Source organism: Nerophis ophidion, linkage group LG27, assembly GCF_033978795.1.
Source record: "Nerophis ophidion isolate RoL-2023_Sa linkage group LG27, RoL_Noph_v1.0, whole genome shotgun sequence".
In the NCBI taxonomy this organism is placed as follows: Eukaryota; Metazoa; Chordata; class Actinopteri; order Syngnathiformes; family Syngnathidae; genus Nerophis; species Nerophis ophidion.
The window spans coordinates 11,390,535-11,407,362 of record NC_084637.1 but is presented as its reverse complement, the minus strand read 5'-3'; the positions used below and the strand labels follow the sequence as shown (position 1 = coordinate 11,407,362).

The following is a 16,828-nucleotide window of genomic DNA, read 5'->3' as shown; positions in this document are numbered from 1 at the left end:
ACTCATCAGTAGCAAACTGAAAAACTTGCATTGTGTTTGTACCCTTGAAGGAATGATACCCGTCTCTAAAACACCTGACTATACCTTCCTTCGTCCTTCATTCACCTTCCCTGACATGAACACCTTTTATTATCTAGCTGAGCTGTTGATTCCCCCCAGGGCGAACACGTGCATCTGATTTACATGTGCACATGGATGCTTGTCAAGGGATCAAGGGTTGCACCTTGCCATGGTCTGAGTCATGTTTAGCTACATACAAACATGGGGGCTGTGGTCCAAAATAGTATGCTTTTCTTTATCTGGCCTTTTCCATGAAACAGTCTTTGTTGCAGGCTGCAGCAAGAACAGTCTTTGGTGCTACTAAACATGAGACTTCATTTTTTGCTTTCCTACAGTATTCCCCTCTTTCCTTCTTCTTACATGAACTGTTACCTCTTGAGGCAGCAGTGTCATGTGCTTTTCTTAGTTTTTTTGTTTTTTCCATGTTCACATTTAATGGTGAGCAGGAGAGACAGACAACGTAGTAATTGTTTGATATTTTAGACATGTTAAAGTTGCCCACTTAAGAGACATTTGTTATGATATGTGTATTTCAAAGAAGCATAATTGCTTTTGCTGGTAAAGTTTTAATTTTCTTTGAGTATAGGCTGTGTGCCTTGACCAGAACTTATCTCAGCTTTTTGCTTATAAATTGAAAGAATGTTTGCTTCATTTTATTCTTGAGGAGTAGCCCAGTGTGTCTTGTGACCACGTTAAGTTCTGGGGCTTTTCACAAGCGGTAGAACAGGCATGTAAGGGCGTGTCAAGTAGCCACCTGTTCATGGCGGTGTTAGGTGGGACTCCTGTGGTGTTCTCAAACATTCTAAGTAGGGATTTGGGCCTGCAGGAGATTGTGTAGTTTGACTTTTGTAAAGCTTCAGCAGCCGTAAAATGCAGAAAAAAACAGGCAAAACTTATACTTAAGCAACACTCATAACACCTACCACAATGTGCATTTCATTAACTGATCATCCTAATGTACAGTGGGACAAAAAAGTATTTAGTCAGCCACCGATTGGGCAAGTTCTCCCACTTAAAATGATGACAGAGGTCTGTAATTTTCATCATAGGTACACTTCAACTGTGAGAGACAGAATGTGAAAAAAAATTCCAGGAATTCATATTGTAGGAATTTTAAATAATTTATTTGCAAATAATGGTGGAAAATAAGTATTTGGTGAATCATTCAAAGCTCTCCCTGATGGAAGAAGGCTGTGGCTCAAAATCTCAAGATACATGGCCCTATTCATTCTTTCCTTAACACGGATCAATTTTCCTGTCCCTTAGGCAGAAAAACAGCCCCAAAGTATGATGTTTCCACCCCCATGCTTCACAGTAGGTGTGGTGTTCTTGGGATGCAACTCAGTATTATTCTTTCTCCAAACACGACGAGTTAAGTTTATACCAAAATGGATACATGGATGATACAGCAGAGGATTGGGAGAATGTCATGTGGTCTGATGAAACCAAAATATAACTTTTTGTTATAAACTCAACTTGTTGTGTTTAGAGGAAGAAGAATACTGAGTTGCATCCCAAGAACACCACACCTACTGTGAAACATGGGGGTGGAAACATCATGCATTGGGGCTGTTTTTCTGCTAAGGGGACAGGACGATTGATCCGTGTTAAGGAAAGAATGAATTGGGCCATGTACTGTATCGTGAGATTTTTAGCCAAAGCCTCCTTCCATCAGTGAGAGCTTTGAATGGTTGACCAAATACTTATTTTCCACCATAATTTACAAATAAATTATTTAAAATTCCTACAATGTGAATTCCTGGACATTCTGTCTCTCACAGTTGAAGTGTACCTATGATGAAAATTACAGACCTCTGTCATCATTTTAAGCGGGAGAACTTGCACAATCGGTGGCTGACTAAATACTTTTTTGCCCCACTGTACACACTGTGTTTTACAAGATGTCATGGACCTGCATGAACAGTCAAACTGTGACTGGCACTTTTTAATAGAAGCTCTCACCTAAAAAATCAGGTCGCCCATAAACACAGGAAACATCAATTTCTGTCCATGCACTCATCATTATGGTCAGTATTGGAAAACATGATCATGCCAATTCAGTTGGGTGGGACAATGATTGTCAATGTGCATTAGTCACAGTAAGATGCCTTTCAAAGACTAATCCTTTCGAGCTTCAGTTTGTGAGTTATGAGTCTTGACATGGACACACCTGTTCAAACACCGTCATTAAAACAGAATGTTTATGCCGTCAGTGGGAATGAAGGCATTTTCTAACGCTATAATTTGAAAAAATGCTATATTACAATGCTCACAAAAATATGTATCTGTGGTGAGTTATGCAGAATATTCATCACCTGTTGGGTTGGTCCTCCCTTGCGTCTTCATGAGACTTGGTAATGAGAAATGCAAAAATATAACCTTTGTGCTTTGCTTCCTTGTGGTGTGGTACCCTAATTTGCCACATAGGGGCAGTGTTTGCCCTTCAATTCCTCTGGTCTGTGCCCCAAGTGCTTTATATAATTTTAACGTGCTTTGAGAGTCACTGACCTAAATGTGCTTTCCTCACAAGTAAGGAAAAGACCTTCCTGCACGCAATGACCGACAATTAGGCAGTTTTGAAACTGCTCCCAGTTTACTGATTGATTTAACAAGGTTCCTTGGAGACTGGAATATGGGGTTGTTAAAAACAGAATGATCACTTGTGCTGACAGAGAAAAGCATCTTTAAATGCGTAAAATCATATTTGCGTACTTGTGATGATACTGGTTTGGCCATGCTGCCGTCCTGCAGATTAAACCTTGACAGATTTAGCATTGGTCTTTTATGATGTGGGAAGGGAAGTGGTTGGCTTCTACTACTATTTTTTTTTTCTTAGCTGTTGTGGACCTTTTGCACTAAAAACAACATACATATTTGTAGTGTTGGTAAGAGTTAGACAGTATATAAATACATCTGATTAGAGGCAATGTTTGCACTGGGTGGACATGTTGTGCAATAAACGTCAGGTTGCAGCAGCTCTGGTCTTTCTAATCAATAGCTTTTCCAAAAGTGTGTGTTCTAGCAGATCTTCAATGTGTTTTGGCTATCATCAACCATATTTTCAAAAACACAAGTATGTGCTTTACTTAAGTCTGTCCAAATGAAAGCTTGTACCGGTAGGTTCAATGATGTGCACAATTGAATTGCTTAGTTAGTCAGACAGCGATGTGTTAATATAAGTTTAGATTGGACTGTGTTTTATCATAATGGGAAAAGTTGTCAAAGTCTCTTGTTTTCATTTTAGCATTTAAGCTAGCGAGCTTGCGCCAGTCAGTCCGTGAGTCCATCAAAGTGCAGTTATCAATCATGGTTTTTGAATGATTTTTATTTAAAACGGTAATACTATCTGTCGGAGTTTTACCACAGTTACTGACGCCAGTCATTGTTACTTCCCTAAATTATATATATATATATATATATATATATATATATATATATATATATATATATATATATATATATATATATATATATATATATATATATATATATCTTGATTGGATTATCCAGAGAATAGTGCTCGATACCGTGGTAGAGCGCAATATGAAGGTGTGGGAAAAATCACAACACTACTTCATCTCTACAGAACTGTTTCATGAGGGGTTCCCTCAATCATCAGGAGATTTTTTTATATATATGTCCCATTCACATATATATATGTATGTATATATATATATATGTTTATATATATATATATATATATATATATATATATATATATATATATATATATATATATATATATATATATATGTGTGTGTGTGTGTGTGTGTGTGTGTGTGTGTGTGTGTGTGTGTGTGTGTGTGTGTGTGCGTGTGCAGTTGTGGTCAAAAGTTTACATACACTTGTGAAGGACATAATGTCATGGCTGTCTTGAGTTTCCAATAATTCCTAGAACTATTTTTTTTTCTTATAGAGTGATTAGAGCACATACTTGTTCGTCACAAAAAAATTCTTGAAGTTTGTGTTATGATCCGCTGCCTGGATCATATTCAGATTGGATTTTTGAGTGACTTGGGTTTTCTGTTGGTTTTGGACTCTTTCGGTACCTGTTTGTGCACCTCTGAGTTGGTTACCATAGTTACTTATTATTTTCACCTGCCGCTTGTTCCGGAAGCGCACCTGTTTTGTTATAACTGACATTATTTAAGCCTGCCTTTTCCAGTCAGTCAGTCTGACTTCCTAATTTGGAATACGCAACAGATGATGACATTTGTTCCCGGCTCAGTACCTGCTAGTTTCCCCGCTAGGCTCTTTTGCTTGCTAGCTCCCACGCTAGCCCCTTTGTTTTTTTCCTTCTGTGCTTTGAGCATGTTTTTCTTTGTTAAAGTCTGATTTATTTCTAAATAAATCATTTGTTCCTACCTTCATGCTGTGTCCGAAGCCCGTCTGCATTCCTGGGAGAATTTATTATGTGTCTACTGAAAATGTGGCCAAATCTGCTGGGTCAAAAGTATACATACAGCAATGTTAATATTTGGTTACATGTCCCTTGGCAAGTTTCATTGCAACAAGGCGCATTTGGCAGCCATCCACAAGCTTCTGGTTCAAGTTTTGACCACTCCTTGACAAAATTGGTGCAGTTCAGCTGAAAATGTTGGTTTTCTGACATGGACATGTTTCTTCAGCATTGTCCACATGTTCTCAATGGGGGTTTAAGTCAGGACCTTGGGAAAGCCATTCTAAAACCTTAATTCTCGCCTGATTTAGCCATTTCTTTACCACTTTTGATGTGTGTTTGGGGTCATTGTCCTGTTGGAACACCCAACTGTGCCCAAGACACAACCACTGGGTTGATGATTTTAGGTGGTCCTGAAGAATTTGGAGGTAATCCTCTCTATTCATTGTCCCATTTACTCTCGGTAAAGCACCAGTTCCATTGGCAGAAAAACAGGCCCAGAGCATAATACCACCACCACCATGCTTGACAGTAGTTATGGTCTTCCTGGGATTAAAAGCCTCACGTTTTCTCCTCCAAACATATTGCTGGTTATTGTGGCCAAAAAGATACATTTTTGTACCACAGAACTTTCCTCCAGAAGGACTTATCTTTGTCCATGTCCACACACACATATGTATATGTATGTATGTACATATACTGTTTACTGGGATGCTCACTTGTCCTTTATTTAGGTGATAACTTTTTCAGTGTTCCAATAACATCAACACTTGCTAAAATGTTTTGTCATCTCTTCAAATTGAATGCAGGCTGCAAAGATTGTGTATTAGATGTGTGAGGTCTTACTCGTGTTTGTTTTTGCTGGCCAAAGTGTTGTACTGAAACACTAGGAGGTGTTGGAGAAGAACAAAGCTTGTTTATTAGAGTTTTTCTTTATTAGCCAAACTGCTTTTTGTTTTATAAACTACTTGATCTCGATTTAATAAAGTTACATAATGTTTAGACACTTTGTGCGGCTCAAAGACGTTGCTGTCTACCTACGGCCGTCGGCTGGACTTTGTTTTAATCTTCTTAATCTACGTGCCAATTTCCTTTTCATGGTTAGTTACTTTCTGCGAATTGAACACATCAATTATTTTGTTGTTTCACTACTTCGCCTTTAAACTAGTTTAGCACCGCGGCTAGCATAGTTTGTCCTCTCCTCCCCCACTCTGTGCTAACACAGCTTACACATGACTTGACAAAAATATTAGCTAATAGTTCTCTCTTGGTTGGTTGGATCCAAACCCAGAACTAACGTTTAGAGAACATTAGCAATAATGCCACATTTTAGAACAGTCTGTACTACTGTACTTTATTAAACATATGTGAATGATCAATGTTTGGATATTTGGATGTTAGCATCGGAGAATTGATCGTTTTTTCCACCTCTACCGTTAAAGTCTGACTTCAAGATAAATGGTGTACATGCTAATTACATTACTTAATTAAACTACTGTTGTTTCCAGTACATTCTATTCTTTCTTTATATGATTTGTTATCTGGAAGTTTTTTTTGTTGTTAAAAAGCATCAAAATTGTGCTGCTGTTTGGGGGCTATCTTCTTCCTCTTCTTCTTCCTCTTATTCGAGGTCGGATCATTGGGGCAGCAGCCTAAACAGGGAAGCCCAGACTTCCCTCTCCCCAGCCACTTCGTCCAGCTCTTCCCGGGAATCCCAAGGCGTTCCCAGGCCAGTCGGGAGACATAGTCTTCCCAACGTGTCCCGGGTCTTCCTTGTGGCCTCCTACCGGTCGGACGTGCCCAAAACACCTTCCTAGGGAGGGGTTTGGGTGGCATCCTGACCAGATGCCCGAACCACCTAATTTGGCTCCTCTCAATGTGGAGGAGCAGCGGCTTTGCTTTAAGCTCCTCCTGGATGGCATAGCTACTCACCCTATCTCTAAGGGAGAGCCCCGCGACCCGGCGGCGGAAACTCATTTCGGCCGCTTGTACCCGTGATCTTGTCCTTTCGGTCCTAACCCAAAGCTCACGACCATAGGTGAGGATGGGAACTTAGATTGACCGGTAAATTGAGAGCTTTGCCTTCTGGCTCAGCTCCTTCTTCACCACAACGGATCGATACAGTCTCCGCATTACTGAAGATGCCGCACCAATCTGCCTGTCGATCTCACGATCCACTCTTCCTTCACTCGTGAGCAAGACTCAGAGGTACTTGAACTCCTCCCCTTGGGGCAGGGTCTCCTCCCCAACCCGTAGATGGCACGCCACCCTTTTCCGGGCGAGAACCATGGACTCCGACTTGGAGGTAATAAATCCGTTCTGTTCGGGAGCATAGAACGGATTCATTCAATTTCTATTAATTTCAAAGGGGAAAATTGATTTGACATACCAGTATTTTGGGTTACGAATTCTGTCACAGAGCGAACTACACTTGTAAGACGAGGCACCACTGTACTTGTGAGAGCCCATTTACTATCCATTCATCCATTTTCTTTACCGCTTGTCCTCACTAGGGTTGCGGAACGTGCGAGTAAACTGGAGCTGACTTCAGGCGAGATGCAGGGTACACACTGGACGAGACCTGCCACTTTTATCAATATAATATTTATCTAAACGAGCTAAAATTACCAAATTGCCCTCTCTCCCATCCCAACATTTTTGGAGGCACAACAATTTCAATTAGAGCTACTGTGAGAAAAAGGCTGAGACATTGTTATTTTACTATTGTGGTAGTCCAACTGGTTTGGTGCATGTAAACCCATCCATCCATTTTCTACCGCTTATTCCCTTTTGGGTTGCGGGGGGCGCTGGCGCCTATCTCAGCTACAATCGGGCGGAAGGCGGGGTAGACCCTGGACAAGTCGCCACCTCATCGCAGGGCCGCATGTAAACCAGGAGTTTCCAAACTACAGTCTGCTGGCCAAGTGCGGCACGCTTGATCACTTCAATTTGGTTCGCGCGACGTCATAAATTTGATTAGGAATATTACCCGCGAGAAGTCATGAGTTTAAGCAGGAATATTGCCCGCAGGGAGGTTGCATTCATTTTTATGTTATTGGTTCTGCTACTTTGTTGACATCTAGTGGACGATGTTAATATATTAGGTCAATGACCTTTAATTTTATTCTGAATGTAACATTGTGCAACATTATTTATATGACCCAATGCAAACAACCTTCAAAGTCACGGTGCAAAGAAAATGCAACCAGCACAAAATGTCAACACACATAGTCACACATAACAGCACCTGCTCACTAAACTTTGTGGATATTATAAAAATGTCAAAATTACACCCATCGATGCAATGTTGATGACCTATGTTGATGGAAAATTTTTTAGCAGCGTGATATTTCTGATTGATTACAAATAATTAGGAGGTCGTCACTTAAGTAAAAAAAAAAAAGTAGAAGACGTGTGTGTGTATGTATGTGTATATATATATATACATAATGTGTGTGTGTATGTATAGTAATAATTTATATACATATATATATATATACACACACACATATATTTTCCTGTGGGCTCTACCGAGGAGATGTCGTTGTGGTTTGTGTTGTGGTTTGTACAGCCCTTTGAGACACTAGTGATTTAGGGCTATGTATATATATATATATGTGTGTATATATATATATATATATATATATATATATATATATATATATATATATATATATATATACACATATACACCCAAATGTGTGTGTGTATGTATGTGTGTATGTATGTATGCTTATGCAGGTTAGGCCATAAGTTTAGACACAAGTTCTCATTTAATGTGTGTTCTTTATTTTCATGACTATTTACATTTTAGATCGTCACTGAAGGCATGAAAAATATGAATGAACACATGTGGAGTTATGTACTTAACCAAAAAAAGTGAAATGACATGTTTCATATTCTACTTTCTTCAAAATAGCCACCATTTATTTGATTACTGTTTTGCACATTCTCTGCATTTTCTTCATGATCTTCAAGAGGTAGTCACCTGAATGGGGTTTCACTTCACAAGTGTCATAGTTTTGATGCTTCTAGTAAAACATAATAAATGGTTGTACTTATATAGCGATTTTCTACCCCTTTTTAAAGAGCCCAAAGCGCTTTGACAGTATTTCCACATTCACACACACATTCACACTGATGGCGGGAGCTGCCATGCAAGGTGCTAACCAGGACCCATCAGGAGCAAGGGTGAAGTGTCTTGCTCAAGGACACAACGGACGTGACTAGGATGGTAGACGGTGGGGATTGAACCAGTAACCCTCAGATTGCTGGAATGGCCACTCTCCCAACTTCGCCACGCCGTCCCCAGTGACAATCTACTATGTAAATAGTCATGAAAATAAAGAAAAAGCATTTAAATGAGAGGGTGTGTCCAAACTTTTGGCTTGAACTGTATATATGATGTTACTTTATGCAGTTGGCTTTCGACCCTCAACCAAATTTTTTTGGCCCAATGCGCCCAAATATCAATGTTTGGACACCCCTGAGTAAACCCAGGGAGTGAAACAAAATTACTGTGATGGTGTCTGTGTTCCTGTGTGGCTTAGCGGTAGATGGTCTTGCATGCATTACTGTTTTTAGGGTACCAACATTTTTATGCTTGGTTATGGTTTGCTAGACAGCCAACCAAACGTGAATCCACATTTTTCCAAAATCCTCTAATATGTCCCAGACTTCCTCCTATCTGGTGTGGTTCAAAATGCTCTTTGCTGTTGAAATGCATGAATAATTTATGAAGAATTGTGAGCAGGAAATACAGGAGTGCAATGCAGTTTTCTGTTATTTTAGTCTCTGTGCAAATCAAACATCTCCGGGAAGATTAAAGCTCATCTTTGCAGTGTCACTAAACAAGCAGAGATGTTGTTCCTATTGCTCATTTTCCTCGCATGAACCATATGGCAACGGGTTGGTTATGTAAGCCATTGCATGCCGAGCTGAGGACGATTGACTTACGCTCTAGAGGAGCTGCTGCTGGGAGAGCTGTTTTGAGTTTTGGGGCGTTGCTTATCTCTTGTTTTGTCTATGTCTCTGAAAAGATTGTGGACTTTATCCTTAATTTCAAACAAATAGAAGGTTCTTCTTCATTGCCACATTTGGTCTCCATTCCTTCACTTAAATGTTATTTATTGCTGGTGAAAATACCAAAAATAAATAGTTTGTTTTGCATTTGTGCAACAAAAATAACCTTGCACGTCACAATGCTCATAATAATAGGCAAACCAGATTTGGCTAGTCTTGAAATACAGTGTACACACACCAATCACACGTTAGTGCATGTCTCCCAACTGGCTGAGGACAAGTGATGTGGATCAAGGCTGGTACATCACAGCACACCATGCACAAAAAGAGGGATGACTGTTAAGGAGCGAATTACATTCAAAGTGTCTTACTTACATCACTGTGGTGTATATAAATATTACTTATACAGAAATTGTAAAAAAAAAAAAATAAATAAAAAAAATAATGAGGAAATGGCTTCTGCTAGTCCTAACTGTACTGGGACTAACTCAACTGGTCAAGGAGTTACAGCTGTTTTTAGAGAGGTGGAAGATAAGATGGTGGACCTATGCAGGGAAGAGAGTGAGCCGCAACACCAGGTGGCGCATTAAGGGCCATCATTGTGATCTCCTATAGTGTCCACTGTTTACGGTGGGCTTGAGCCATATATGGGTCAGCCCTTTGTTGAGCTTGGAAAGATGGACGGACCTGGACACACACTGAATAAAAGCATCCCGTACGGACGTCCTCTGACGTAACAAACGCCATAGTCTTAGGGTATTGGCTGAAGCGACACGCCCTAAACAGTGATTGGCTGGAAATACCGGTTAGATCTTTCTTACAGGGAGATTTCCGTGTAAATAGCTTCTGGCCTTTTGTTCTGAGCAGTTGTGCTCACATGGACTGCCCACCCACCGTGCGAGTACATGATGTACATAAACGTAGTGGATAGAACATTTACAGTCTACCACTTGATAGCATTGACACCTCGGCATATGGCGTTCTAAGCACTCCATTACGCCTCCTGTTTCTGGCCCTTTCAGTGACATGTATTTAAGACTTAATGAGGTGAATCGTTTAAGCTGAATCGTGCACTTTTGTGTTTTTTCTTTTGCTCTATGTTGCAATTTTTGTTTGCATTAAAACAGGAAAATGAGCGGCTTCAGATCATTCGAATGGTATTTGTTCGCCGACTGTACTGTAACCAGTGTGTGCGAGCGTAGAGGTCCACGTGAGACTAGTAGAGCCCCATGCTGTGCATGTGTATGTCCAGCATGCATGCACTAATGCAGAGTGACAGCACTGCCAATGGTGCTCCTCCTACAACTTAAACATTTTCTTTCCCCGCGTGGGGAGACACGAGGGCGACGGGGTGGACGTTATCATGTTTTGGGTGCAGGGATGCGGGACGGTCAGTCGAATTCCACCAAGAACTTTGGGGTGGTGGATGCGATGTACAGTTTTATTCCAACCGGCAGATCTGGGCGGGACTTCTAGGTGATGACACTCGTGCTAACTGGGTATGTGGTCAAAATTGGCTCATCCAATTGGATGGATTGCTCTAATCTCTGCTGACAGTTTACATAACAACTGAAGGGGAGGCGACATGACTCCTAATGCTGTGACGTCACAGCCCACCCTCTTAGTGCTGCTCGCCAACCAAGCAAGCTTCAATTCAAGCACAGGGTTGGCGGGCGCAGGGGGCACCACAGCACGGTCTTCCACACGCACTCCCGCTCCCTTCCCCGTCCTCCTCCGCTCCGTCCAGGGTCTATGTTGTCAGTCCAACTCCCCTGATGCGAAGCACTGAGGGGGACAGGGGTAAGGGTCAAAGGGCAGAGGTTTGGAGGACAGAGGAGGAACAGTGGTGGTGTTTGTTTTGGGTGGCAGGTGGGAACGTGTTGTGTGGACCGTGTGGTTTTTAACCTGAGCATCAATGAGAGAAAAGGGGCTAGCCGAGGCCGAAAGAGTGCAGGGCCAGGACGCCATGGCCGTGAAGCTTTTCTTCTGGGAGCTGGAGAAACATCTAAAGAGGTAATGATAGAGGCCATTTTGTGTTAATGTAGCATTTGTGCTGTTGTGGTGATGTTAGTCTTAAATTCTGTAGATTTGCCTCTTATATCCACACTGGGCATGTGCAGACCCTCGATCCATCCGCGGACACAATGTTTTTGCCTTTTGCACATGCACGCTTTGTATCGGTTGGCTGAGTGTCGTTCATCTCCTGGACCAATAGGTCGCCATCTTGGCTTGCTGACTGGCTGAGCAGCACATCATGTTCCAGCTCTCATGTTAGCGTCCTCATTTCTCAGCCTACTTATGGGCTTCAGTGGCCCAACAGAGCAAGTCAACACACAGTTTATGGTTAAGCTTACAGAAGCACCTTAATAACCTCAACTTTAGACGTCAAATGGTGGTTCTCCGGAAATCCCGAGAGGAATCTAATTAAATAAGCACCTTGTAGGTTTGACAGATGGGAGAAGAGATGCATGCAAGCAACTTTGACTTTTCTGCCAATCAGAACAAGGTGCTGTTGACCAGCAACAACAGGTCCACGTATCAGCCTGATGAGAATTAAAGTGTGCATGTGTGAGACAACACAGGCACTGAAGCCACACCTTTGTCTGCAGTGTGGGTGAACATTGGTTCCTCTGATTATTCTGCACCCTCCCATAAGTCAGTGCACTTCTTCTTTGTGTGGGGGTTATCAAAATTGTTGAAAACATCAGCCTTACCAACCAGTGATTGATTAGAAGCACCGGATTGACGTCAGTGTGAGGTGATCTCGTCAGTTCTTGCTTAATCTTCATTGAAAACCAATCACTGAATCTTTGGGCTGATTATTCAGGATACATTCCGTCCTCATTTGTTTTTGGCTGATATATTTTATACTTTTGTTTTTAAATTTGTTTTGATACACTACATGTTTATTTTCTCCTGCAGAATTGAATTTGCAAATACAATTTGCCTTTACCCCCCAGTTTATTTGCTTAATGACGTTTCAGTATTTAGGGATGTGAATCATACAACTGACGATTTGATTCTGAAACAATCCTCGATTCAACATGATTCTCAATTCAAACCGACTTTTGCAATATATTATGTGGTATTAAAAAAGTATATCTTTTTCAAAACCGGTTACAGAGACTCCTCTTAACGAAAACCACAGCAAATAAGCTTTAGGTCCTTTCTGGCCACGTGGGTGAAACATTTTATCATCTCTATGCCCATATCTGCTGTAAAGATTCACTTTATAGAAGAGAAGTGTGGTATACTTCTGTTGTAACAGTATTTATGTTCAACTTTAGTAAATTCAACAATTTCAAAGTTTGGTACAACCGGACCGGATTAGGATGAGATCAAAGGAAGAAATTAGAAGTCAGAGGAGGGACAAGACAGAGAGCGACAACAACAACAACAACAACAACAAAGATACACCAGCAGATATAGTATCCATAAAAATTGTACCAGTATTAATAAAATAAAATTAGTGAAACAAAATGTAGTATTAGAGTACTGACAAAGATCATTATTACACTATAATTGCAATAATATTCATAGTAACAACAATATTAACAAATACTATTTACCTCTCTAGCACAATACTATAAATTTAAATGCAAAAACAACATTTATACCAATAATATTTATTTATATTATCACCATTACCATCAATTGGGATGCAACAATATAAATATTGTCAAATAATACATATTTACCTCTATTATCACCATTACTATCAATTGAAATGTAGAAATGTAAATATTAACAAATAATAAATATTTACCTCTATTATCACCATTACCATCAATTGAAATGTAGCAAAAATATTGACAATGAATATTTACGTATATTATTGACAAAGAATAAATATTTACCTCTATTATCACCATTACTATTAATTGAGATGTAGCAATATAAATATTGTCAAATAATACACATTTACCTTTATTAGAAGCATTACTATCAATTGAAATGTAGCAATGTAAATATCGAGAAAGAATAAATATTTACCTATCTTATCACCATTACTATCAATTGAGATGTAACAATATAATTATTGTCAAATAATACATATTTACCTTTATTAGAACCATTACTATCAATTGAAATGTAGCAATGTAAATATTGAGAAAGAATAATTATTTACCAATCTTATCACCATTACTATTAAGTGAGATGTAGCAATATAAATATTGTCAAATAATACACATTTACCTTTATTAGAACCATTACTATCAATTGAAATGTAGCAATTTAAATATTGACAAAGAATAAATATTTACCTATCTTATCACCATAACTATCAATTGATATGGAGCAATATAAATACTGTCAAATAATACATATTTACCTCTATTATCACTATTAATGTCAATTGAAATGTATCAATCTAAATATTGACAAAGAATAATTATTTACCTCTCTTATCATCATTACATCAATTGAAATGTAGCAATGTAAATATTGACGAAGAATAATTATTTACCTCTCTCTTATCACCATTACTATTAATTGAGATGTAGCAATATAAATATTGTCAAATAATACATATTTACCTCTATTATCAACTGAAATGTAGCAATGTAAATATTGACAAAGAATAAATATTTATCTATATTATCACCATTACTATCAATTGAAATGTAGCAATGTAAATATTGACAAATAATAAATATTTACCTCTACTATCACCATTACTATCAATTGAAATGTAGCAATGTAAACATTGACAAAGGACACATATTTACCTCTATTACCACCATTATCAATTAAAATGTAGCATTGTAAACATTGAAAAAGAATAAATATTTACCTCTCATCACCATCCCTATGAATTGAAATGTAGAATAAATATTTACTCTCTTTTCACTATTACTATCAATTGAGATGTAGCAATATACATATTTTCAAATACATATTTACCTCTATTATCACCATTACTATCAATTGAAATGTAGCAATGTAAATATTCCATCCATCCATCCATTTCTACCGCTTTCTCCCTTACGGGGTCGCGGGGGGCGCTGGCGCCTATCTCAGCTACAATCGGGCGGAAGGCGGGGTACACCCTGGACAAGTCGCCACCTCATTGGTAAATAATAATTATTTACCTCTCTTATTACCAATACTGTCCACTCAAATGTAGAAATACACACATTAGCTACATAATTATATTATAAGAGAAAGCGGGAGAATAAGAGAAAAAAATATAAATGTATATCGCACCTTTTTTTCATGACACACTTTCTATCATTATTCAATATAAAAGGCCTACTGAAACCCACTACTACCGACCACGCAGTCTGATAGTTTATATATCAATGATGAAATATTAACATTGCAACACATGCCAATACGGCCTTTTTAGTTTACTAAATTGCAATTTTAAATTTCCCGCCAAGTGTCCTGTTGAAAACGTCGCTGTATGATGACACGTGCGTTTGACGTCACCGGTTGTAGCGGACATTATTTTCCAGCCCTATCCAAGCTATAAGTAGTCTGCTTTAATCACATAATTACACAGTATTCTGGACATCTGTGTTGCTGAATCTTTTGCAATTTGTTCAATTAATAATGGAGAAGTCAAAGTAGAAAGATGGAGGTGGGAAGCTTTTAGCCTTTAGCCACACAAACACAGCCGGTGTTTCCTTGTTTAAAATTCCGGAAGGTGAAGCTTTACTATGGAACAGAGCGGTCAAGCGAACATGGATCCCGACCACATGTCAACCGGCAGGTTTGGGTGAGAAAATTGTGGTAATAAGTCGGCTCTTACTGTAGTTATGAGCGGAGCTTGCGTCCTCCTCCAGCTGCGGACTATTACCTCTTCCCACCGGAGACACCACACCGGTGGCCACACCCCCCCAACTTTCAGGTACTATATTAAAATTAAAGTACCAATGATTTTCACACACAAACTAGGTGTGGTGAAATTTGTCCTCTGCATTTGACCCATCCCCTTGATCTCCCCCTGGGAAGTGAGGGGAGCAGTGGGCAGCAGCGATGCCGTGCCCGGGAATCATTTATGGTGATTTAACCCCCAATTCCAACCCTTGATGCTGAGTGCCAAGCAGGGAGGAAATGGGTCCCATTTTTTTTATAGTCTTTGGTATGACTCGGCCGGTTTGAACTCACAACCTACCGATCTCAGGGCGGACACTCTAACCACCAGGCCAATGAGTATAATCTCACTAAAACACTAGTAACACAATAGGCAGATAAGGTATTTTCCAGAATTATCCTAGTAAATGTGTCTAATAACCTGAATCGCTCTCACTGCCCTCGCCTTTTTTTTTTCACTTTTTTTAAAACTTTTTTTTGTTCTAATCCTTCACTCTCAATATCCTCATCCACAAATCTTTCATCCTCGCTTAAATTAATGGGGAAATTGTTGCTTTCTCGGTCCGAATCGCTCTAGCTGCTGATGGCTATGATTGTAAATAATGTGAGGATGTGAGGAGCTCTCCAACCCGTGACCGAAGTAGCACACACCGTCTACTACTTCCGGTACAGGCAAGGCTTTTTTATTAGCGACCAAAAGTTGCGAACTTTATCTTTGGTGTTCTCTACTAAATCCTTTCAGCAAAAATATGGCAATATCACGAAATGATCAAATATGACACATAGAATGGACCCGCTAGCCCCGTTTGAATAAGAAAATATCTACCTGCTATCCCCGTTTAAATAAGAAAATCTCATTTCAGTAGGCCTTTATGAAATGAGATTATTTTATTTAAACGGGGATAGCAGGTCCATTCTATGTTTCATACTTGATCATTTCGCGATATTGCCATATTTTTGCTGAAAGGATTTAGTAGAGAAAATCCACGATAAAGTTCGCAACTGGAGAAAAGCCCTGCCTCCACCGCAAGTTGCAGACGATGACGTCACATGTTGATGGCTCCTCATATATTCACATTGATTTTAATGGGAGCCCCCAACACAAACAGCTATTCGGACCGAGAAAACGACAATTTCCCCATAATTTGAGCGAGGATGAAAGCTCCGTGTTTGAGGATATTGATAGCGATGGACTAAAAAAATACAAATAAAACGCGATTGCAATCGCGTTGCATTGAGACGGATTCATATGTTTTTAGAGACATTTACTAAGATAATCCCTTTCTATTGTGTTGCTACTGTTTTAGTGAGTTTAACAGTACCTGATAGTCGGAAGTGTACGTCCACGGCCGGGTGTTGACGTGCAGTGTCTCGAGGAAGTCGGCGGCAGCTGTACGGGAGGCACACGCTCAGCTGATATCCGGTAAGAGGCGACTTTTTAACCACAATTTTCTCACCGAAACCTGCTGGTTGACATTCGGTCGGGATCCATGTCCGCTGTGATCCATACTAAAGTTTCACCTCTGT

General features: G+C 39.6%; 1 protein-coding gene across 2 annotated transcripts in view; it reads left to right on the top strand.

The window, feature by feature from the left end:
- zgc:65895 (uncharacterized protein LOC393546 homolog) overlaps positions 1 to 16,828 on the top strand; it is a 31,575-nt gene that overhangs the window by 2,899 nt on the left and 11,848 nt on the right. The window contains exon 1 of one of the 2 annotated variants that reach the window (XM_061889917.1): positions 11,135 to 11,494. The exons of the other annotated variant lie outside the window; for it this stretch is intronic. Within the exon in view, the coding sequence (XP_061745901.1) occupies positions 11,397 to 11,494 (98 nt within the window). The 5' untranslated portion in view covers positions 11,135 to 11,396. Of the gene's footprint in view, positions 1 to 11,134; positions 11,495 to 16,828 lie in introns of those variants that run through there. 2 annotated transcript variants of the gene reach the window in all.